The sequence below is a fragment of the Temnothorax nylanderi genome, unplaced genomic scaffold (genome assembly GCF_030848795.1).
Source record: "Temnothorax nylanderi isolate EJ_2023f unplaced genomic scaffold, tnyl_v1.0 TNYL_tig0246_pilon, whole genome shotgun sequence".
Classification (NCBI taxonomy): domain Eukaryota; kingdom Metazoa; phylum Arthropoda; class Insecta; order Hymenoptera; family Formicidae; genus Temnothorax; species Temnothorax nylanderi.
In genome coordinates, this window is record NW_027249308.1 from 122,153 (window position 1) to 146,154 (window position 24,002).

Genomic DNA, 24,002 nt, shown 5'->3' on the forward strand with positions numbered 1-24,002 from the left:
AGGGAGACCCTGGTTCAATCTTGCTCGACGTGGTATCGCTCGGAAGCTTCAGCGACAGCCGTGGAAAGCGTCTCGTCTTCCTAAAGAAGAGTTATCAGCGCGATATACAAGCAGTTAGGGAAATCGGTTCCGCGTTCCTTCATGGAGACTACGTGTTCGCATTACGAGACGGTGATCTGCGCGATTCACAAAATAATTTCCCGATTGGTCGTGAATAAATCTCGTTCGCGTGTGTACACGCGATCGGCGCGATCGACTACGGGTCCTCAAGCGAATCGTTATCGTCATCATTGCTAACGGCGTCGATGACAGTATTCGACGGTGGATCTGTACAATTAATAGCGCGAATTAACGGATTAATCGACGGGAATTCGTTATCACGGAGCCGTGGCCGTGTATCGCGTGTCAGCGGCAGGCGCGCTTAATAAATGCGAAGGGGGGTCGACTTTAATGCGGACCCGACCAGTTTGAAGCGGAGAAGCGGTAGCGATCGCGCAACGAGCAACGGCAGTTACGAGCAGCAGGTGCGTCTCCCACTCGACCTAATCTACATGAGCGGAATGCAGCCGAATTAAAGTTCCGGTCTTCTTGTTGCGGTTGCCGTCGCCGTCGCCGGGACGACGCGGCAATATGCCGGCAATTAAACATTTACGTCACGCGCACCGAAACCACGGGTTTCCTCGTCATTTCTGCGCGCCCTTCGCTTTTTCTACGTCGCGCAAACTCTGTCGAACGCCAGTCGAGTAAATGCGCTAGATTATAAAGAAGAGTAACGATCGTGTCGGACGAGCGCGTTATTGGGTGAAAAGTGATCGTTACTGCGCGCGTGACGGCTGACGGAACATATCCATGCTCTGCACTCTGCTTTGATTAATGCTGAGATTAATGAAGGATATGACGGTGAGAAATGAACGTTAATGCGTCGCACATATGCAATGGTCGACCCCGCAAGATTATTATTGGCTAGTTATCTATAATATGAGAGTGTTGAATGATCGAGACATTGCCAGACGTGTATCTTCGAAGGGCAGTGTACCTACTCTTTAAAAGTCGAAGAGTAAAATATCACTCAAAACAAGTGAAATGCAAGTGTAACGAAAAGTGAAAATTGAGTCTGTGCACTTCGAGTGATTCGCCATTCTATTAACAATAAGAAAGAGTTGAATTGCGCTCTATAAATTGGAGTAAAATTGCACTCCATTTGAGTGAAAGGGCACTCTTTTCGAGAGCAGTAGATCCAGTGTCCATATAATAGGAATTAATTATGTTACTCTATAATTTTGAGTAGAAAATTCCATTCTGTTAGTCATTTATCAGTCAATCTTTAGCAAATCATTATAGCTTTAGAGTGAGATCGTATCACTTTAGTAGAGTAGTCTAAAAATTGAAGTGAAAAATTTGCTCCTATTTTATGAATGCCCGCATTTACTCAAATTAGAATGACAACCCTCTCTTTTGGCGTGATTATCGCAATCACTCTAATAAGTGGCGAAACCACTCTAGAGTTAGAGAGTAGATGAGAAGTATCGCTGCAGAGAAGTAAAGGGACAGTACCAGATTGGCCTTATTTCACGATTCGCCTAACCTGATGCTATGTCGAGCCAATTATTATCCTTTCTTTTTTTTTAAAGGAGTAGTATTTTTTTGCGACAATCTTCGCTGTACTTGTGTATGCACCCCTTTCCATACCTGAGAGCGACTCTCGCGTCGTCGTCGGGGCAGCAACAGCGTTCCGTCGGCGTCGCCGCGTTTCCGGCCGACCTTAATCGTGCATGCGTGTCGAGTGCCACACGAAGGACTTAAGGACCTTAAGCCGGCATCGCGTGACTTTCGGGGTGGTGCACAGGGCCGGTAATTTATTCCCTCCGGGGACCCTATCCCCGAGGTTCCGTGACGCGTCTCCGTCTTTTTTTCCCATAATTCGCCGCGGGCGGATGAACGACCGTCGCGAAACGAGTTGGCGGGGGGGACCCATCGTGCTTCTGCGGGCGCACGGACACACAAGGTGCGTGGCGCTACGGAAATGAGTTAATTACTTCATACGCAACGCGGGTAGTGGTCGGTAATTATTTCGTGTAGTAGCAGATGCCCGTAAGCAGACGTTGAACGTTCGAGCGGTATAATCGGTAAATTACATCCGCATATATCTCACGGCATTTTTAATGAAGTTAATAATTAATGGTTATTCTTATGCCGATGTTGATTGAAAATGTTAAAAAGATTATATTATAATGAAAATTGTATTATACTTATAAAAGAGCAATATTTCTCAACAAATTTAAAAAAAAAAAAGTTTTTGTTAAAATTTTATATAATAATACCAGAGATTGATATATTTATATAGTAATAATTTCTTTCAGCATTTAGGATAGTATCTACATTTATATATTCTATATTTGATTTACTCATCACACATATTGAAATTATTTTTGTAAATATTATAATTAATTTATATATTTTTCTCAATAGCTTCTTCGGTTAATGAAATATGCAGTTAATGTAATTTTAGCAGTTGTATCAAGCAAAGATTTAATTTACTAAAAATATTTACGGTTCATAAATCACATTTAATTTACACCGTTATTTAGAGAAGTTTAGTAGATTTTCGTTGATTTAATTAGTTTGTCCTGACACTACCGTTTCATAATTGTACTACTGAGACGATCGTTTTGAAATACTCATGAAATTCGCAGCTTTATTAGGTAATTAAATGGAAGGATTCTACGAAATAAATGCGGATATAAAGCACGAGTTATCGTTAAATGCGCCGGTTGAACTCCGTGAGTATCTAGATTTTATATCTAAACGAAGATCGTCGGTCGAAGTAACGAAGTTCGTATCGGCGATGTCTGGTTAATAATTTTCTTGTGTGTGTGACAGCAGTTATCAGATTTCCGATCAGGATTCCGACTCTTGACTACACCATGTTTCCTACATTCGCTTCTCTCATCTCGTTGAGAAGAGAACAGTCACTTGGTTAGCTTTACGAGTTTTCGAGTTTATAAAATGTGTCGTAGATCATACTATTTAAACATTATATAAATATTTATTTCAAACATTTATTAACCCTTTTAGGTCACACTGGGTAAAATACACCCCAGCGTTTTTTGACTTCGAAAACGACCCAGTAAACCAATGGAAATGGGCCTTGTGCCGCCATCTACAGGTAGTTGGGACCTTCAAGTATTGATCCCCGTCGGTGGTATATTTTTCGGCCCGTTAGTTCTCTCGGCATTTTTTTCCGCAAAAAATCGCACTTTCATACCTCAAAATCAATATACTTTTTGGAACGGCCGGCATAAACTGCAATAATCAGTGAAAAGTGCGTCATCTGAGGATGAAAAAACCGTTTGAAAAATTAAAATATCTTAAAAATTGAAAAAGTTACATTAGTTTTTGTGAAAAGTCACTTTTCCGACTTTTTTTTTTCAACAATTTTTTTACATATGTTAAATTAATTTTTTGCAAATCAAACCTATACAGTCTTTTTAAGGAAGACTTAAACTACAACAGGATATTTTTCTTTTTTTTTTTAAGGTCACCTACAATTTTTTATACACGTGTAAACACGCTGGGGGTGTATTTCACCCAGTGTGACCAGTACGGGATTCTCGGGAAGTGTGACCTAAAAGGGTTAAAATAAAAAATGCAGAGAAATGTTTTTTTTCGCTTCCAAAGAATTTCTTCTTAAAATATTTATTAAGATAGATTTGCGATAACTTGCATGGCAGATCCTATAGAATTATTTGAAATTATATAGTGAACATTTTTTTTGTAATTGGTAATTTTTTATAAGAGAAGAAGAGATAGAATCCTAAAATAAAAGAATATTAATTTAAAAAAAGTTTTTTAAATATTTTTTGAAAATTGTACTAAAAAAAAATAGTTTTTTCAGTTATCATCAGATAGCAACAGATATCAGTCGGTATATACATATAGTTCCAGACGTGACCACTAGAGTTCTCTTTCGCCACCTATCGTGTCCGCTTCGGTTCACGTTCTCAAGATTTTAAAGATAAAATTTAATTTAGCAACATTTTTAGCAACAGTTATATGCAACCATTAAACATCGGTCGAACGAATTAATTTTTACATTGAAAATTTAAATTAGTCTTGCATACTATACAAAAGCTCAACGATTTCCTGTGTTAATCACGTTCGATAGCTCTGCTCCAGTTGATTGGCTCTTAGATCCGTTAGCTTTGAATGTTACAAGATGGTAACTGAACGTTTTCCGGTACGTTGAATAAAATAAGTCGTCATCAGTTAGTCATCAGTTCGCCATTGTGCCGACACTGCCGACTTCACGTGCCACGTCACGTCGTACATTTATCGTTTATTGTTTATTTAATACGCAATAGACGTCTTTGGGAAGGTCAGGAGTTTGAACCTCTCTTTGAACATGACAAACGAAAATCGAAAACAGTCTTGTGGCATGGAATGCAAGTATCAGCGGTATTCGTTGTACGAATAATAATCGTCTTTGTGTAACAGGAGATGTTACGTAGAAAATACAGAACAGACAAACGATGAAGATACGTCCGTCGCACAGAGTGATGGTAAACGGAAAATGACTTGTAATAATTTAAGTCCGTAGAAATTGCTAGTTTTTCGATCTCGTAAAAATTATCTTAAGATTTAATCTTAAGAGTTAATCTTAAGAGTGCCCGCATTTATTTAAATTAGAGTGATAACCCTCTCTTTTGGAGTATCGCAGTTACTCTATAATATATTAGGCGCGCAATTACTCTATTACTACGTTTACGCAAGTGTTACTTCTGTAATAACTTACGATAATTCACTCGTTTACGCGGAGAAAATTATCGTAAGTTACTACAAAATCCCGTTTACGCGAAGGAAAATCCCGTTTACGCGAAGGAATTATCGTAAGTTACTACAGAAGTAACGCTCGCGTAAACGTAGTATATGAGATTTAGAGAGTAATAACTTTTCAAGATCTTGTAACCAAATAATATTTCGTGACTGACATGCGACATTTGTTTCAGTGGTGGAAAGTTTATCACCGTCGGCGACAGAATCAGGTTACCAGATGATGTGACAATGGGATACATCATTGAGTACCTCCTGAAAAAGCAACTCACTGTGGTGGAGCAATTCCACTCGCACTTGGAGCCGATGAAGTTCCTGAACAAGGATACCTTCCATGAACAGGTAATTTCAATACGTTCTTTGCCCTTTAAATTCTATTTTGATTAGAACAGTTTTATTATTTTTTTGTGACAGTCTATGTTCTAACTAAGCATTTCTTATTGTTAGTTACATGGTGGAATTTGATTTTGCGATAGATCTCTAGTTACATGGTGCTGAAACGCATTGCAGCGAATAACTGTTGCTCAATATCAACAAAATCTCTTCTCTACTTTATTATTGGCGTTGTAAAAATCAAACTTTTACGTTTCAGTTATTACATTAAGAGGTTCAGTTTTATGTCCGAATATCTATTGTATTGTAATTTGAATGTCTATGCATAGAAATAATTTTCTACTACAATGTGAAATAGATGTTATTAAGGGGGGAGCCCCCCCCTCATGTAAAACGCTGAAAACAAGGCAATTTTGTGGAATTTTTTTTAAAGAGACATTAAAATGAAACTTATTGAAACTTGGGTAATGGTTTTAGCAACATTTGTAGATGTAAAAAAATCTGTACTTTAAATATATCGTACATCTTGATATGTTAAACATCATTTTTTATTTTTAAACTCGAGATTCTTCACAAAAAATGATAAAATATTGTATTTATAAATTATTAGCCGTGGTATTGCCATATATCAAGATTGAGGTACAACGTGTGAATAATCTGTGTAGCCATGAAGCAAAATTCTGGCACAAGAAGTATTTTCTTTTATCAGCATATTTCTCTCTCTCTCTCTCTCTTTCTCTCTTTGCTTTCAGATTTTGCAAAATATGTGCAGGAACGCAAAATATGTGCGTCAAAAATAAATGATATGGCTTTTAACGTTACACAGTTTCTGATGACAATTTTCTACCGAAGAAAGCTTTTGCGATTTTTATTGAATTGAAATATTCTTTTTTTGTATTTTCCAGGTCTCTTTTAGTTATTCCAAGGGACCTAGAGACGAATGGAATATCCTGAAAATTGATGGTTTTGATATGAAGGAAGATCCAAAGAGGTATACTGTCTTGAATTTTATTTTACTCCCATGTACTTTAAAAACTTTTCAACATGAAAATATTCTCAAGATGGTCTTTGATGTTGAATCAATTCATACTGTTAATTTGCATCAGTACTGACAATTTATGTAAAAACATATAAATTTATATTGATTTATTTTTGCGACGGAAAGTTTTCTCTATTATAATTTTTTGTTTCTTTTTGAACTTGCGTGCTCTTTTATGTGATGCGATGTTACATAAAAGCTTTAATTACGTCTAATTATTAACTTCGCGTAGAGTGCTCGCACAGAATACCGGTCTGATAAGGAGACTCTTTGGGAGAAATAACTAAATTAAAGTACTTTCGCGGTATTTCTGCAAGAAAATCTTATAATATCGCAAATTAACGCTGCAATATTTATTTATTTTTAACTTTACGTTCCTCAGTTGGACAAGATTATATCATTATCAAGTGAGTTAGGCGACCGCGACAAATTTTTTAATTGAAATAGAAAGTACAGAGATTAAGAAAAATATCAAATATTATTAGTCTCAGTCTTTGCATATCTGCAATGTAGAATAATTTTGACGAAAAATGAAGAAAAATATTAATAAACACACATTGATATATATACAGCACATAGACCAAATTTCATTCTAAATTACTCTGTGTCATTCGCGAATATCTTTTGAAATACGTGAAACTATGTTCGCTGTACTCGCGGGTAATGATTAAATAATTCGCTTTCCTCGTCAGTCCATCTTAAATAATTTCATGTTTGCGCGCGCGAGTAAATGATCGTTTTGTGAAATGACGGTGCATCTCAAGACATTTGCAATTTGCGTTCGCGTTAATGTACGTATGCGAAATGCTTCACAACGTTTTCCGTGTAATTGCCACCGGTGAAAGAAGGGAGATGAGTAATTATAAAGACGACATCGCGGCATACTCTTGTAAGTTTTAATTGGCTTTACAATAATTGCGACTTTTACGCGAGCCCCTTTCCCCTCCCCTTGTCTCTCCTTACCTTTGCCGAGAGAAAGAGATGGCTTGTTTCCTTTTGATGCAAGTTTTTCGCGCCGCGAATATCTGCCAGAATTTTTTACTTAGTGAGGAATAAGCGAAGTTCTGTTTGTAAATATATATATATATTAACGAGGAAAGACATCGAAGCGAGTCGTTATTGGTGACGTATGACCTCAATGGTTTGCGATATAATCGGAATGACATAAAACGCGGATATTATAAATTGTGTTTTCTTTCGTTGCTCTCCCTGAAAGACGTTTTATTAAAAGTTTACGAAAATTCGCTATATTGATTGAATTGGTCATATTTACCATTTAGGCGGCAATTGTTGTAATTTATTGTATTTATTAGACACGAAGAGTTTATTATTAAGATTGCACGATATTACATTAAAATTTAATATTCTTTTATATGGGACTATCAGGATTTGTCCTAAGCCACTCGATGCAATATTCAAGCATTCACGAAAAAAATGAGTTAAAATTTTCCCGTGCTCGTTATGAACCGATTTGTTAAGATTGTCAGCTAATAGCCATAGTTGAGAGTTTAAAAGACCGTCTATAATAGCTGTAAAAGAGTGCAGTAAGACGTAAGCAGTAAGCTATTGACCAACCACAGTCGATTATTCTTGAATTGTAAAACTCCCAGTAGTCAATAGCTTACTGCTTACGTCTTACTGCATACTCTTACGTCTATTATAGACGGTCCTTAAGGCGACTAGCGGCCTACTATGATGGAATACTGTATCTTATAGGTTCAAATCTTGCCTTTTTCCTTTTTTCTAAAATCTGCATTTACATGGATGTAATTGTACAACATATTTTAATAAGAAAATTATTACTAAATATTTATGCTACTAAATCGACATTTGTATCAATGTTATTAATTTTTTACTTTTGTCACACGTCTCCAATTACAAGTTACATATATTAATATGAGCGAATTGCCAATAGGAAAAGTGCTTGCTTGAGATATATCAGAATGTATGTATAACATATATATGCAAATCAATGTGATACATATGTGCGAAATAAAAATCAAGTCTATAACTAAAGTAATTGATATGACAGAGAGTTGAGAAGGATACTGGTACGTTGCTCGTGCACAGAGAACAAATGCGAAATAATTGATCAGACAATAAAGGATTATTAATAGAATAGAGACTTATTAATAGAAATTAATATGCTTAATATAAATATTATATGAGTAATGAATATATATTAATTTTAAATGAGATAGAGTTATGTTAATGTAATAGCAACGATGCAAATAGCATAATTTTACATAATTGGCAATTATTTTATGGATAAACATTTGAAATAATCTACATGATTACAAAATGTTACGTTCTTATTACAAATTTTTTTGTAGCTTAAATTTATATATAATTTATAGCATTAAGTACAAAAATTTCTATATTTACAATTGAATTAAAATATTGTAGTTAAGTCTCTCAGGTTTCGTATTCTCGTTAATATATGTACCTACATACCTATATATCTGTTTTTTTGTTTCAGATTTAAATCCATCCATTGTCATCTGTTTCCATATGTTCCTTATTGTCCGCACAGATGATGAAGATTGCAAGAGGCGAAGCAAAATTTATTCCCAATTACGGAGGAAATGGAAGATCAACGTATGGTAAGGAGCATAATTGCGTATAAGATATTCTAGAAAAATTATTTACATTGACGGAAATAGAAATCCCAAATACATATGTTATTTTGCACCTATATTGCGCTATTGTTTATTCATGCTTGTTTGAATTTTACATGGACATTCAGAGCCTCTTCTCAGTCAGTTTTCTATCTTTCCAATTTTCTGAAAACTGCTTTAGATTTATGAAAATCGATACGTTGTACATACCTGTAAAACAAAAATTTATTACTTTTGTTTGTAACAAGCATGAAAGCTGTGAACTAAAGCTTTTTATTTTTATCCTATTGGCCTCATGAATAGTTTATTACTGTTCCTCTAAGAAAGATAATGGACTTTGACTATCTCATTTATAGAGATATCTGTTTAAACTAGTCACAAAGTCAATAGAATAAAAACAAAAACCGCTTAGTTTCAACAGTTATTAATAGCTAAGTTCCAAGATAACGCCTAGTATAAATTGTGAGGTGCTCGTCGAAAGAACTAATGCGAAATAAAATGTATTTAAAACCTTCTTTTGTTTGAACGTGAAGTTCAGCGTAACTCACAGTTTGTGTGATTTATGCAAAGTTAGTATCTTACCTTTGTCTAAATTTACTATAAAACATTATAGTATATGGTCACAGAATACTGAAACAATTTTTTGATATTATAAGTAATTCTCTGACGATCTAGTTTAATGAGAGATGTTCTGTCGATTTGTCTTATTTGTTAGTCTAATTGTAATTAGACCTGTTACTCCCTTTCTGCCTCAATTTCTTCATTAATAGATGAAAGAGTTACATTGATTGTGTAAGGGGAAGTCACAACAGTCAGCGTTCGGGAAAAATGTTTATTAATACTTATCGATTAAATCAATGTTAAACGCACATGTGCGACGCAGTTAAATTTTTTTGGTATTCACAATTTCATATTTTTGCCTCTCAAGTACCTCTCAAGTACCTTGATATTTCTTTTGCGTCTGTTGGAAACCTTTTACATCCGCGACTACCGCGATACATTTTATGCATTTTAGTTTTGTTTTATAATTTTGAAACTGGTATATGTATGTACCTCTCCTCTCCCAAGTCACACGTAGCAGTGCCCAATTGCTGGGAGAATCAACAACAATATTTCAAATTGTAGTCAGATGCACTCGAACCCGAGTCCTCGTTATACCGCACAGTCCCGTACTACAGTACGAAGAAGTATATGGTATGGGAGACTGTTCTTATTAACTCCTCTAAAAAAAAAAATTAACAGATTAGTCTGATTATTTAAAACTGATTCTCTTACAATATTACAATAAATTAGTGTACCATTAGATTGTGTTAATTGAAACTCAAGTATAGAGTGTTTTTTGTTACAAGAACCTATATGAAGGATTACATATAAAGGATTTACATAATTTCATATAGGAAGAAGTAGGAATATTTTTAGTTATATTACCTTCAAACGATTTGATTTGTTTAAAAGTGTAGTCAATCCTTGGCTGAAAACAAGATGTTTTACTCGAAGAAGAAAATCTTTCAGACACCAAACCGTGAACCAAAATTCAGACAGTTCTGATTCTAATTAAAGAAAAAATTTCATTTCTCTACCATTTTTCAATTTTTTAAGGGGGGAGCCTCATGCATGTAACCGATCAAAAAAATCGAAAAAATTTTTATTACATAAATCATTAGTATAATATCTCCAGAATATGTTCCCAAAGTTCCAGACCGAAATTCGAACTTGAAATAGCCGATTTTATACCTGAGCGTTACGCAAGTAAAGCGCGCGCTCCGAGAACTTGAAACTTTAAATGCGTTTTTCTCAAAACCATGTTTTTCAAATTGGTGTGCAAGATTACTCATAAACTATTCGACCAATCCACTTGCTTTTTGGCATGCATGTAGATAACTAAATACCATTTTATCAAATTAAATAACTTTTATTGCATAATTAAAGCCAAAATTTTTCCGTAAAAATCGAATTTTTTTTTCTAAGTCTTGTTATTTTTTTAATTTTGCATATTTTACTGAACAAATAGGTTTACCGGCAATGGTAACTTATAATAAAAGTAAAAAAATTTTGTATTTTTGATTCAGTGATTAATTGCAGGCGCACACCAATGCTGCACACTAATTGTGAAGTCCGCGGCCTTTGAGAATATGCTTTGTTGCTACTTATAAATAAAGAATTTTGCAATAAAAAATATTTTTTTACATCTACAAATGTTGCTAAAACCATTACCCAAGTTTCAATAAGTTTCATTTTAATGTCTCTTTAAAAAAAATTCCAGAAAATTGCCTTGTTTTCAGCGTTTTACATGAGGCTCCCCCCTTAAGTCATAATTGCATATAAATATTATATACATGTCCCGTGAGGAAAACCGGACCATTTATATTTCCATTTATTTATTATTTATTATTGTATTACTCTACCCCTACTTCATATTCATCAATATTTTATACGTTCTTAGATGAATACTTACTTACAACCTCGCGATAAGTGTCGCGTTAACGTGCCTGTATCATTGCAATGTTTTATGACTTTTTTACACTTTTGGCACGTCGCATCTCTGCCTTTTATATCGAACTTATCCCATGTTTTTGCTCTTGTTGTCACATTTCAGGTGATCAATTATCAATTAAATGTCTTATTAAAACGTGAAACAGTACCGTCAAAATAGACGCTTCTGACATTTTATTTTGTCAGTACCGTATATTAGAAATGTAAATTATATTTTCTTTTACTGGGGCGTGACGTGAAAAACATTTATTGTCTGGGAAATGGTGACAATTTATATTTTTCTATAATATTCATAAAATGACGTCTCATACGCTGTACGTTATTCGAATATTTTTCCTCACAAGGATTTCCTCCTAAGGCTACAGTTGTAGCGAAAGCGGCAGCATAAATTCCGCAACACGTACCGTCCGGTTGTGTTTGGACCTTTTCAAAAATTATATCACTTACGTTTATTTTTGGAAAACGTTTGCGAATATAATTTTTCTCCTTTTCTGCTAATTTTTTGTATGTACATACAGCCAGGTATGTTATCATACATATGAAGTTTGGAGCCATCAAAGTAAATACATCGCCAGTGATCAGTACAATTCCCGCCAATGATTTGTAAGCTTTTGTTACTGTCACTAGCTATAATCAAGTCAGGGCTTTCTATGTACTGAACGCTTTGCGTTTCGAAACATGAAGTTTCTCTTATGACACGTAAAAATAAATCTAATGATTCATCATTTACTTTGCTACGTGTGGGCAAGACATTCTGTTCTACCAAATGAAGAGGAGCAATTATGTCATCCAGACACTTTCTACGTCTTGCCATATCATCTTCAGTTAAATTTTGTTTACTATTGTCATAACTGATTATGATGCAATCATCATCTTGCTGTGCATCTGTAACAGCGGCAGATGGTGCTTTTGTTGAAAAAACGTCACATTTTAAACGTTTGCTCTTTGGAACAAATTCTTCTAAATTTTCCCTTTCAATACTACTTTCTCTGCTATTTTGCGGACTATTTGTTTTTCTACGCGCATCTTTAGCTTTTTTAGCTTCTTTAGCTTCCATTATATATTGTGGATTTCTTATTGGCATATGTCTATTATGGCGGCTGTCCAAAATTTCTGGAAGCATGCATTCATAATAGAAACGTGTTAAGAAAGGCAGCATTTGATTTTTCCAAAAAACATCGTCTCTTTTCACATCCACTGTTTTTATACTTTCTGGTGTCCATATGGCGAAAATGCAATAATCTCGCTGCGTTATGTTTAACTGGCTTTGAATTTGATAAAAGAATCGATGATTTCGATTCATTTTATTTGCATTCTTTTTATCGAATATGCCCTTCAATTGAGACAATCTTTTGACAGCCACATCAGCTGTTAAATTTTCAGCTGACAAGGGACATTTTATCTCTACTAGACCGTCTTCATCAATAAGTCCATCCGGAGAAGCACCCAAGAATGGATTTTCATTATCAATGAACAATCCGCATGGTGTGATATTTTTGTTCAGTTTTACAGCCAACTCGTTTCTGGCAACTTTTTCTTGTTTAAATTTTTTGGGGTTGCCATGAATTTGTCGATAATTTTTAGTCCTCGAAACTTTTTTTTGTCGTCGTTTTTCTAAACTCTCGACAATCGGAGGAACATTTCCACACACGTTTTGGTGCACTTGCGTAAGAACTTGTTGCGTATTATACTGCACAACAGCTCCCGCAATTCTCGTATTATAAGAACCTCGTAGGCCATAATTAATACGCTTTCCATCTATTTCTTTGCAGATTATGGAATTAAACAACTCTGCAGGATTGTTTGTTAACTCTAACAACAAACTTTCGGAATAAGCGCTCAAGTACATGATAGCACTCTCAATTGCATATAATTATTATATATGTGCCGTGATAAAAACCGGACAATTTACATTTTTATTTATTTATTATTTCATTACTGTACCTACTTTATATTCATCAATATTTTATATGCACGTTTTTGGTTAAATCTATACTTACTTACAAGCTCGCAAATTGACTCCGTAAATTTCGAATATCATCGAAATGTTTTATGCTCGTCTCACATGTGCTGCACGTCACATCATTGTCTTTTACTATAAACTTATCCCATATGCCAGTTTTTTTAACTTTTTTTGTATTAACAGATTCACATTTATGAGGATGAGTCCGGTTTAAATGCTTTGTTAACAAACATACGCCATTTTTAAAATTGGTTTTTCTGTTGCAATGATTGCATTTTGCTTCATATTTCGATATTAGATAATTCTGTCGTATAAAGGCACGTTCTCGATGTGTGTTTAGTTCTGTTATATCATGTATGTTGCATAAGTGATCTTTTAATTTTTTCTCGCGATCTGGATGGAAAAACACTTCTTTACTTACACATACATTACACTTTACTGAATTTTCTTCCGATGTAAAATATTTCGTCAACCATCCTCGAAGTTTCCCCATTTTTAACTATACCATACGAGCCTTTAAATTGCGATATTAGTTTACGCGCATACCCCGATGTGCTATCAAAGTTACTACATGACATAATTGCCTTCCCTAAAGTAAGGATATTTATGTTTAGCATTAAAATATTTCATTTTATAATTTTGCGCTTTCGCAATATTAGTTGTCACTTTTGTTTATAACAGTTTAAAGTCACGCGTCTTGTCCATATTACCATCCAGATATTGTTTTACTCCATCGTTAATTTGCTCGTTATGTTGGTCTAAATTGAACAACAATCTACTAGGAGTCTCTCCCATTGACCTATTTATACTATTATTTAAAGTATATTTAACTTCTCTCGGCTAGTATTTTGTACCTAATAATTTCTGATATCATTGTATCGATTTTTTCAACATAGGGGCGAATATTCTATTTACTCTCTCGATTTGACCGTTTTTGAGGTCGTGCTTGGAGCGAACCTGTTGCTACTATGACGTGCTTTACAGAATATTTCTCCAAGAAGTTTGCTTATCGAGAAAAATATGTTTTTCGATCAGATATTAATGCACGATTTTCTGTAATTTCTAAAATATTCGCGTAAGCAATTCATTGCCTCACGACTAGAGTTCTTGTCGGATATAGCTTAAATTTTGTAAACGAATCCAAGAGAAGACAAGAAATATGGGTCGCTTAATTAACTTTTATTTATGGGACCATAATGATCCACATGGATTGTGCAGAAAGGAATTTTGCCCTTCGATATATGTAGTACACCTGCTGATCTTCCTACGAACTTGCTTAGTTTGTTCAGATATCTGTAGCCAATGGTAAATTGATTTTTATTGATTGAAGACGCTAGTTCGGAAATATTTTTGATGTATGGTATAACTAGGAAGGTCTTTCTTGTCGAAATTATATACTGTCCGATTCGTCATCATCCCGTTTCACATCATGTGAGTGTTTTAATTTAACATTGAACAGTTTTTAAGGCTTAAATTGATTTGTTTGAAAATTAACTCGAGAGGGTAACCGTTGTCCAGCAAAACATTAACACAGAGTTTCAAATTTTTTTGGTGGAACATGGAGTGAGAAAGTGAAATAGCTCTATCTACAGGATCGTCGTGAACGGCGTAGGAAAATAATATACATTTATTCTTGAATCGTCGCGTCGCATCTTTGTCAAATTTCGAATTCGCGACTGTGTAATAAGTGCCTGATTTCCCTGTATCGTTGCGAATATTTGTACATATGTACAGTATATACACACAATATTTGTACGTATGTACAATATTATATACAGTATTATATACTCTTTTGTTTGTAAATAATTGGCATATCTCTACCATAAATACATAGCGACATAATCGCTATATTTTACTATGTCTAAAGTACATTTTTTTACAATAAATCTAATTTTTTCTGAAATTATGAGGGAATGAACGTACGTAACGTTATCGTCATCGTCGACTATAAATGGTACCAATCTTGTGGCATATTGGGTGATTGGAGAGAAAATATTTTTTTATTTTCTGAATTCTTTTCTTTTTTAGCTTTCTTCTGTTTTTTTCCATGTGTATTCCAAAAGGTGAATGCATCAGGAAATTCAGGTGGTGTGAATTTATTTGCTGAGAATAATTGACTATTAGTGAAGATGTTCATTAAGTACATGAAATGATTAACTCCAAATAAAGCACAAAGGACTAAAATTAAGTAAGCTTGTTGATAGGATCTAAATGTATAATTCCACTGTTGCAAGTCATGATGGAAAGTTACCCAAATAAACTCATCTGTCTCTGTTAAGGTGAAAAGGACATCCATTTTATGTTTTAGTTCTGAACCAGTAAGTGTCATGGATTGTTGTTTAAACAAAGAAAGGATTTGTTCCCCTAAATTGCGCTCACATGCAGAAGCCATCATCCTGCATTCAAATGTCAAGATAGAAAATACTTTAGCTTCTATCTTTAATTCACGCTTTTTTGCCATCAATTGAATGACAGCCCAGTTCTTTGGAATGTGGCCAAGAGTTTCGACTTGCTTGTAAAATTCTTTAATATCAATTTCAGGTCTAGATAGTATTTCCAAAATAAGGCGAGTGTTTTCTTGAGTATATGGTTTCTTGAGATTCATGACATCCAATGCATCCCATGCAAAGAGTTGGTAAATGGACTCTAAGTGGGGTGTTATAGCTTTATCATCTAGAAGGTCACTTATTTGGGGAAAATAATTGAAATCATGGTTCTTATCGTACTCCATCTCAAACCATGCACTGTTTGGGATTTTTAGACATTCTCTAATGGATCCAGGTCGTCCACGTAGAATTAATCTTCGTATTCTTGGATCAAGTCTCCAATTGTCAATCACTTTAGGTAGAATTTTGTGCTTTTCATAATATGCAACAAAGTATTCTCTTTTGAAATCAGCAGCAATATCTCTAACTGCCTGTTCCTGTGAAACTCTGATGGATGTTCCATATCGGTGCATTTTCTTTAGTCCTTCTTCAATGGACACAATCGGATAGTGGTGAAGTTTTTCTTGCCCATATTGTTCTATTAAGAAGGGTATACCTGAGATTTCATAGATTATTAAATATTGTGTACCTATATCCCAGAGTCGGAGCATAAACTTGTGTAAATAAGATCTTTCTTGAATAAATGTGTCACGGATTATAACACCAAATTCCTGATCATGGGTCAAGGGATCTAAATGTTGTAATGCAATGCCAACTAGGAGTGGTTCTAAGAGTTTGTATATTCTAATTGCTTCATTACCTACTTCTAAGTATGCAGACTCTAAGACCTTATATATAGCTACAAACAACTCTTTAGTACGGAAATTCTCTCTACTGGGATGTTTATCCATATATTCCACATAGTACATCCATTTTCTTTAGCTATCTTTATCTGATTTTCTAAATATATGGTGAACCATGTTCTTCCACCAAAAGAAACGAAGCTTTCAATTTAATTCTATCAAAGAAGGAGCTCTAAGTCCACTCTAAGTCTCGTCCGTACGCTTCCGGTGATCCGGGTTTACCTCTGCTTTCTCGGCCGAGTGCCGAATTTTGGTTTCACCTCTCCGCTTAACATTACCTTCTCTTTTATAACAGAGTCGGCCTTGAGCTTCTCGGAAGAAGGAGGGGTAGTTCCGGTCTTCTTCCCGCCCGATCTTTGCCCGTACAACCTTCTTTGCCCTCGTCTTCTCTGGGTCTTCCACGGTAGGGGAGGTAGGTCCTTTTCCGTTTACAGGATCTTTCTCCTTGTTCCTTCCATTCGTGGAAGATTCGCCTGTCTCCGATGTGGACGATACCTTCTGTATATTTGGGGTAGCGTCGGCTTCCTTCAACGATACCCCTACCAAGTTTGGACAGAGCTTATTGATAGCAGCGAGGGTCGTTTTCTCAAGCGTTTTATTATCTGAAACCTGATCAGCAAGATTTCTTTGTTTGATTTCCAAACTCTTTGAATGGGAGTCTTAGCATTTTTGTAAAGCATAATGAAATTTACAAGCAAATTTAAGAAAAATTTAATTACTTTAATTAAAGCAAATACTCCTATGATAAATGAAAAGTGGTCTTATTAATGGCCGCAATCGGCAGTTCTGGAATGATCTCATGTCCCGAAGGACAATGGTCGAACTTTCGAGTCGTCTCCGTAAAGTCTGCTCGAATTCTCTCCGCAAGAATCTTTCCGTTAGAACATAGGAGGTTTTCTCTCAGGAACACGCTTCCTCTCAGAAGGATTCTCTTTCGTATTGCACACGATACCAAAAGTTTCACGCTTCCACAGAAGCCACAGAAGGCATAATATCATTGGGATTCTGTAAGATATCAACAACGAAATGGGCCCTAGGTATACATGTTTTCCCCAGCAGAATACATGTTTTCTTCTCGACATTATCTAATATTTCAAACATTGTCTCTTATTGATGAAGTGCAAGGCGCACGATTTATTATCCAGATTGAACTCTATGTCAATCTGTATACGTTTTACATTCTTCTTTGTCAATCTCTGTTTTTTTTCCTTTGCGGAGAGAAATTTTCGCAATGCGAGCAGACGGATCATAACTCATTAGAATTACATTTATTTTTAGCCAAAATTATCAATAATATATCATCAATATCATAACAAGCCAATAATATGTAATATAACAAAACCAAGGTATTACCAAAAAATGTACTCGCATTTCCCGATTTCCTTTGATATTCAGTTTCAAATACTATACCATTCACTTTATCCTTTAATCATGCTCTAAAATATGATGAATCCTGTATAATAAATATTGTGACATATTTAATATTTTTAATAATAAATTTTCCATAATACGTAAAACCAGATGTTGTGCCTTATCATTGTTGTGAGCTGGAAGTAATAGCGGTTAGTAACAACGATCGGTTAGAAACAGCGAGCGGTTAGCAACGCCGAATGCAAGATTCGGCAATCAAAATACGATTTCTTAGGTGGCATTCCGGAATATCACCTGAGGTTGCGCGGTCACTGACCGTGCAACCCGATTCCGGAAAGCTACCGCCGTTCCGATAAGCGGCGGGCAATCTAAACCGAAAAGCGTACCGTGACCCGTGCGTGTATTACTCGCGACCTACCCGCAAGTCAGGGTATTCGAAGTAACCGAGACAAGTGTATCCATTAAAGTGTCTTGATTAAAAAGTATTAAAAAGAAATCTGGAGTGTTGTCCTTTCCTCGCGGATTGACGGACCCCAGTGCCGTTACGACCGATCTGATCCTCGTACGGCACAACACTTGATACAAAACGTTATAAGAGTGAAAATTACACATGTCAGCTGGTAATGGGGCCCAGAATACGTTTGCCCCAACTTCATCGATACATTCATTCTTTGAGAGTGTGCATTGGACTCCTGATGTAAGAATTTTTTTTAAAGCGCATTGGCCGAGAGTGGATTTTTATATATTACATTCTTAAATTTCAAATTTTATAAATACATTATTACGAGAAAGGTCTTCGATTTGTGTTTTTAGGTGCTTTTCTACGTAGATAAATTTTGAATTAATATAAGTAAAAATATCTAACGGGAACGGTCGGAAGTGTCCCGACGTTGGCGCTTAGGAGTGGCGGGGTCAGTGACTACAACTGGTAAAGTTGATGGGCTAACGACCTCGGGACGATAGCGAGTCTGTGCATGTTCAACACATCCAACACTGTTAATAAGCTCAGCAACTAAATGAAAATTCTGTGGGCAACTTGCCAACTTGCCACCTGATGTTGCATCTCTGGTGTCAATTGAGGATTTTGTGCATCAAGTTGTTCAACCACAGGGTCGGCAAAGCTTCGGGAAGTATCAGATAGGTCCATTTGATATTGCAACTGGGCCATCGAAACGCGATATGACTCTGAAAGTCCGTAATTTTGAACAGTCTTAGGACACTGGAGTTCTGCTTCTATAAAACTTTCGTTGACCAGGAACACTGTCTCACCGATTTGGATGGGCTTTGGATATGTTGTAGAGCATCAAAAAATATTAGACTCTTATTTTTTTAGCGGCGTATCTCGACGTTTAGGGGTTGAAACAACCTTTCGAAAATAACGGATTTTATAATTTTTAGCGAATATCTCTCTTCGAAAATATAAGGCGTATGAAAAAGAGTTTTATACAAAAAGTTTATGGTTTTTTGTGCTCTTTACAATGGCGTAATCACATTTTTCAAATATGTCAAATTTTTTAATTTAACCCCACCTATTATTTTTGCAAAATATAACAATTATTTCAACGCAAAAATTTTAAGAGCATTGAATGCCAAATACATCCATGTATATTTTTATTATGATACCATTATTCGATTTTTGGGAAGACGAGATGATATGTGGTATAGGCGTCGTGCTGTAGGTAGGTGTTGCGTTATTTCTGTTTAGTTGCGCTGTACGCTTAATAATTTCCATTTGTGCATATTTTCTCATACTACAATATATACTATATACTACGACATAATGTGCGATGCAAGCGCCGCGTGGGGGGTCCGCGTTCGCGTTCGCGTTTGCGGTCCTACCTTAATTTCGGCGAGGGGGGGCCCCATGGCCGCGGCCCACCATTCGTCTCAATGCAGCCAGCAACGACTCCCACGGATTTTGGCGCCCAGGGCGGTTGACGGGAGGAGGACCCGCGATTTGTAGAACTTGAACCACGTCGAACGCCAGCTCGTCCGCCAATCTCTCGTCCTCCGCCGTTGGACGATACGCGCGGCCCTGCGCGAGGGCCGCGGCGTAAAACTGAGCCCGCCCACGTCCGATACCGAGTGGCCGAACAGCGTTCAACAGCGCCCGCCCGCGTCCGATGGCGGGTTGCTGACGCGGGGGTTCGGGAGCAGCGGGCCCCTCCCCCTGATCACTATCAGAGTCGTCAATTTCACTTATTTTTACGTATTTAGCGTTATACGGGGAAAGCCCAAGCAGAGGATTCTCGTCTACTTGTGTATGCAAAGGATAATGCTCATGAAGATCTTTGTGGTGAAGTTCGGTGATTTTGGTGTGAAGGGGGAATGTACGAGAGATTATGTGCAATTGCCGCCATGCGGGAGTTGGTTCACCGGTAGTTGGTTTACGCTGACTATGGAAACTGGAATCATATGTGTGGAAACAAATGAAGTACCTTTGATTAGAGGTGCATTGTCGTCGTGCACACTCGTCAATCTCTCGGTTCTGGTCTCCACTGGATCGCGAATAGTTTCCGCAATCACCAGTTTCTTTTCCACGATGTCCCACAAACAATACCCATCGTCCAGATACCTACGTTCCATAAAATCCAATGATGGGATTCCTTTGTTGTTGTATCGAGACCTCGTAGACGCAATTGAAGGTGTGGTCTCTTTTGTAGTGGGCGGCATGGCTGCCATGGCCACAATGTGTGACCTTCCTATGCTGTTGTAACTCAGCTGGCTATATGTTTTACAACCAGGGAATGACACTGAGTCCCTAGACCAGGGTGCCCCTGTTAGCCCTACGTCGTTTGGTCCCACGTTCTTGTCTGGGGCCACCAGCTTCACTGCTAACAACGCCGTTGATGTTTTGTGTAGAATGCACTTATTCATCTTTGTAATATCTTTCTTCTCTATTGCCAATTTAGTCGTTTGCTTAGGCTCGACCGAAGATGCTCCTTCAGTCTCACCCAGCTTGACTGCGATTTCTGGTGCTTCTTTCACGTTTAAAGCCATAACGTCCACTATGAGGGTTTTTTACGTGGTCCCTCTCCATCCCGGTTATACACACAGAAGGTGTGTTCGCTCGTAGCACACTCGGGGCACAATGATAAATTCGCGGCCACTTGTATGTACCAAGCCGAGTGACAAATTAAATTATATGCTGGTTGTGCGTACGGGTTTGAGTAATCTCGATAATACACGGGCGTCGGTAACGGTAATGGCAGTCTAAGTGGGGGCGGCGAATTTTGCGGGATTGGCATCGGGCGCTCACCTATGATATGATGCCGATATGCAGGTTCCTCAAGGTGGTCGTATGACGTAAAAGGGTCCCGTCGGAAGATGCTTATCGGAGTACGCGGCGGTGGTTGCGAGCCGCGGCTGCTACCAGGCTCTGCGTGTACGGATGACATTTCAACATAGCCGTGGTCTTCGCTCGTCTGCGTGAATGGGGCATTTCTGTAGGGTGGTGGTGGTCGTGAAAAGTCAGGTAGAATGACATTTATCTTTTGGAACCTCTCTGACATCGTTGTGGCCTAGTATCGTTCTTATGCGAGATATTGAATAATACAGCTGATACGACATTTTTTCTTACTCCGTAAGAAAATATTTATAAAAGTATTTACTTTAAAGTCCAGCTAGTTCTTCTGCTATAATAATTTTTTTTTTCATTCTGAAAAAGTAGGATCTAAAATTTTATATCTTGTTGAAATAATTATGCGCAAGAGAAGAGAGAGATATATATATAAAAGATACGTCTTTTTTTAATTGTAATTTATATCACTTTGAATTATACGCAACTGAAAAGACAAAAATAAGGAGACAGAACTAAAAAATGGATTTTAATTCTCGGAGGAGAGAGATACAAAGAAATGATATTAATAGAAACTAACTCGCGGCGGATATTTGGCGTGAACTAATTCCCAGGTCGATATACGAACGGTATATTCGCGGTCCCGGTCTCTAAATGAACTTGTCCGAACGGAAGGGTGCCGGATGTATTTATGTGCGGCGGTTGCTTGTGCCGCACGAAAGCCGCAAGGTCGGGCCGCATTAATAAAACAAACACAATGTACGACGCAATTCTGCATACAAGTAGGCTGTCCCTCCCCGAGGCGATGGTTTTCACGTACGATCGACAGGTACTATCTCGGAGCCCAATGGACACCGAATAAGTCGCTTCGGTATCTCTATCTCTCCGGCTTCCTCGGCTCCCTCCTCTCGGACACGTTGTCGTTTCACAATGGATTTTTGTGCAGTCCAATCTCTCCGAGATCGTTTCACGATAGGGTCGATAGGAGCGCAGATTTTAACGCCGTTCCAGATAGCAATGGGTCGCTCCCGACGCTGACATCGTCCATAGATGATTCTCGATTGATTTCAGCGAGAACTTTATCGATCAATGTGGATGTGCCGGGCGTTATGGTAGCTTCTACAGGCGCCAGCGACATGCGCGGCACCTCGTAGATGGGTTGCCGTGCCGGTGTTGGTGGACGTGAGAGCCGATCGTAGACCTCCGGGTCCGTGGGCCCCACCAGGTCCCTGTCCATTCCCGGGTGTATGTCGATCCCAGGCGAACGCATATCTCGCTCCGGTGGTGGTCGTTGTAGCGGCGGCGACCTCCGGTATGATCGTGCCGTACTCAGATCTACTGGTATGTCGTCGAGTCCTGGCATGGCCAAAACGATCCGTCGCAGTCGTCCCAGTATACGATACCACTGCCGGCGATGGTCTTGCATGCAGCTACTTCCGGTTACCTTTAAGTGAACATACCAAAGATTGTAATTTGTGCATAAATCGTTTGGTTTGACCACTTACGGTTGTCTTTGAGTGTGCGTCTCAGCTTCGTATATCTCCGTATTATGTTGCTCAGCGATTTCAATTTCTGTTCTCGACTGTTCACGTCGGGCCTCGACGTCTCGGCTTTTATTCTCGCTTGAGGGGTAAGGGGTAGGTCCCTTAGATTCTTTCTTACGGCAGCATAAGATTTTATATGTTAAATGTTCCACGCGTCCTCGTAGCTCTATAATTATTGTGCGACACGCGAAGCAATCTATAGCTCGCCTCGTTTGCATTAGAATCTCATAGCATTGACCACAATGTAGGTCGGTGTGTACAAAGGTACGGGATATTAAATGCAGTTGTCGCCATACCGCGTTTACTCGGTTATAGATGCAAAATGTATGCTCGGACGTGGCGCATTCGGAGCAAAGCGTTAGGTTTGCATCGACCTGTACGAACCATGCGGAGTGGCATATCAATTTATACGCGGGTCGGACGCGGGTATAAAAAAAAGGTTACAATAAAAAAAGGCGTACAAAAAGAGAATATTATAATGAAATGATTGCGATTATTCGTCGTCTTGCTCTGTAACTTTACAAACTTTAGAGTGATTGAAATAAAAAAAACAAGTGAAACATAGAACTGACTTACACCAAGCACACTTTATAAATCCAATTTTTTCGCAAGCACATTTTGTTTTTAATAATGAGACAGGAAAACACACGTCATTAACATTCAAAAAGCTCGGCCGTTCGCTCGTCAGTTTTGATGCAAACCATGCGTATTTAATCATAAGTGAAAATACCGGAGCATTTAACTGATGCAATATTAGAGTGAATTTTTATAACATCTTCACGAGATGCTATTTCTCTTTTTTCTTGTAGTAATATAGGAGCCTTTTTTTATTGTAACCTTTTTTTATACCTATACAAAACTAATAAATAAACCAATAAATATACATACAATTTTTTTAATATTATGTAAATATCCCCGCCAATATATATATATATTTTTATTTACTTTCAAAATCGCTAATATTTTACGAACATTTTATACACAGTTTTAAAATTATAATCATAAACATTTTTTTGTCTAAAAGTAATAATAATAATAATAAATATATTGTATATGATGTATACTGTAATATAAGTACATCGCGATTTCTCGGCAACGGTTGAGAAGCGCATCGTCTCCGTACAGCATTTGTCACTTCTATATCAATACTACATTTTAGTAAAATTTCGACAAAATCGGTGACCCCGAGGGTTGACCCTTCCCTTGTCAGTATGTTGCGTAGTC

General features: G+C 37.1%; 1 protein-coding gene across 1 annotated transcript in view; it reads left to right on the forward strand.

The window, feature by feature from the left end:
* The window catches only part of Fng (Fringe glycosyltransferase), a 119,832-nt gene extending 96,124 nt beyond the window's left edge, over positions 1-23,708 (forward strand). The window contains exons 7-9 of the mRNA XM_071718338.1: positions 5,007-5,172; positions 6,069-6,154; positions 8,682-23,708. Coding sequence (XP_071574439.1) covers positions 5,007-5,172; positions 6,069-6,154; positions 8,682-8,739 — 310 coding nt within the window. The 3' untranslated portion in view covers positions 8,740-23,708. The remainder of the gene's footprint in view (positions 1-5,006; positions 5,173-6,068; positions 6,155-8,681) is intronic.
* The last annotated feature ends 294 nt before the right edge of the window (positions 23,709-24,002 follow it).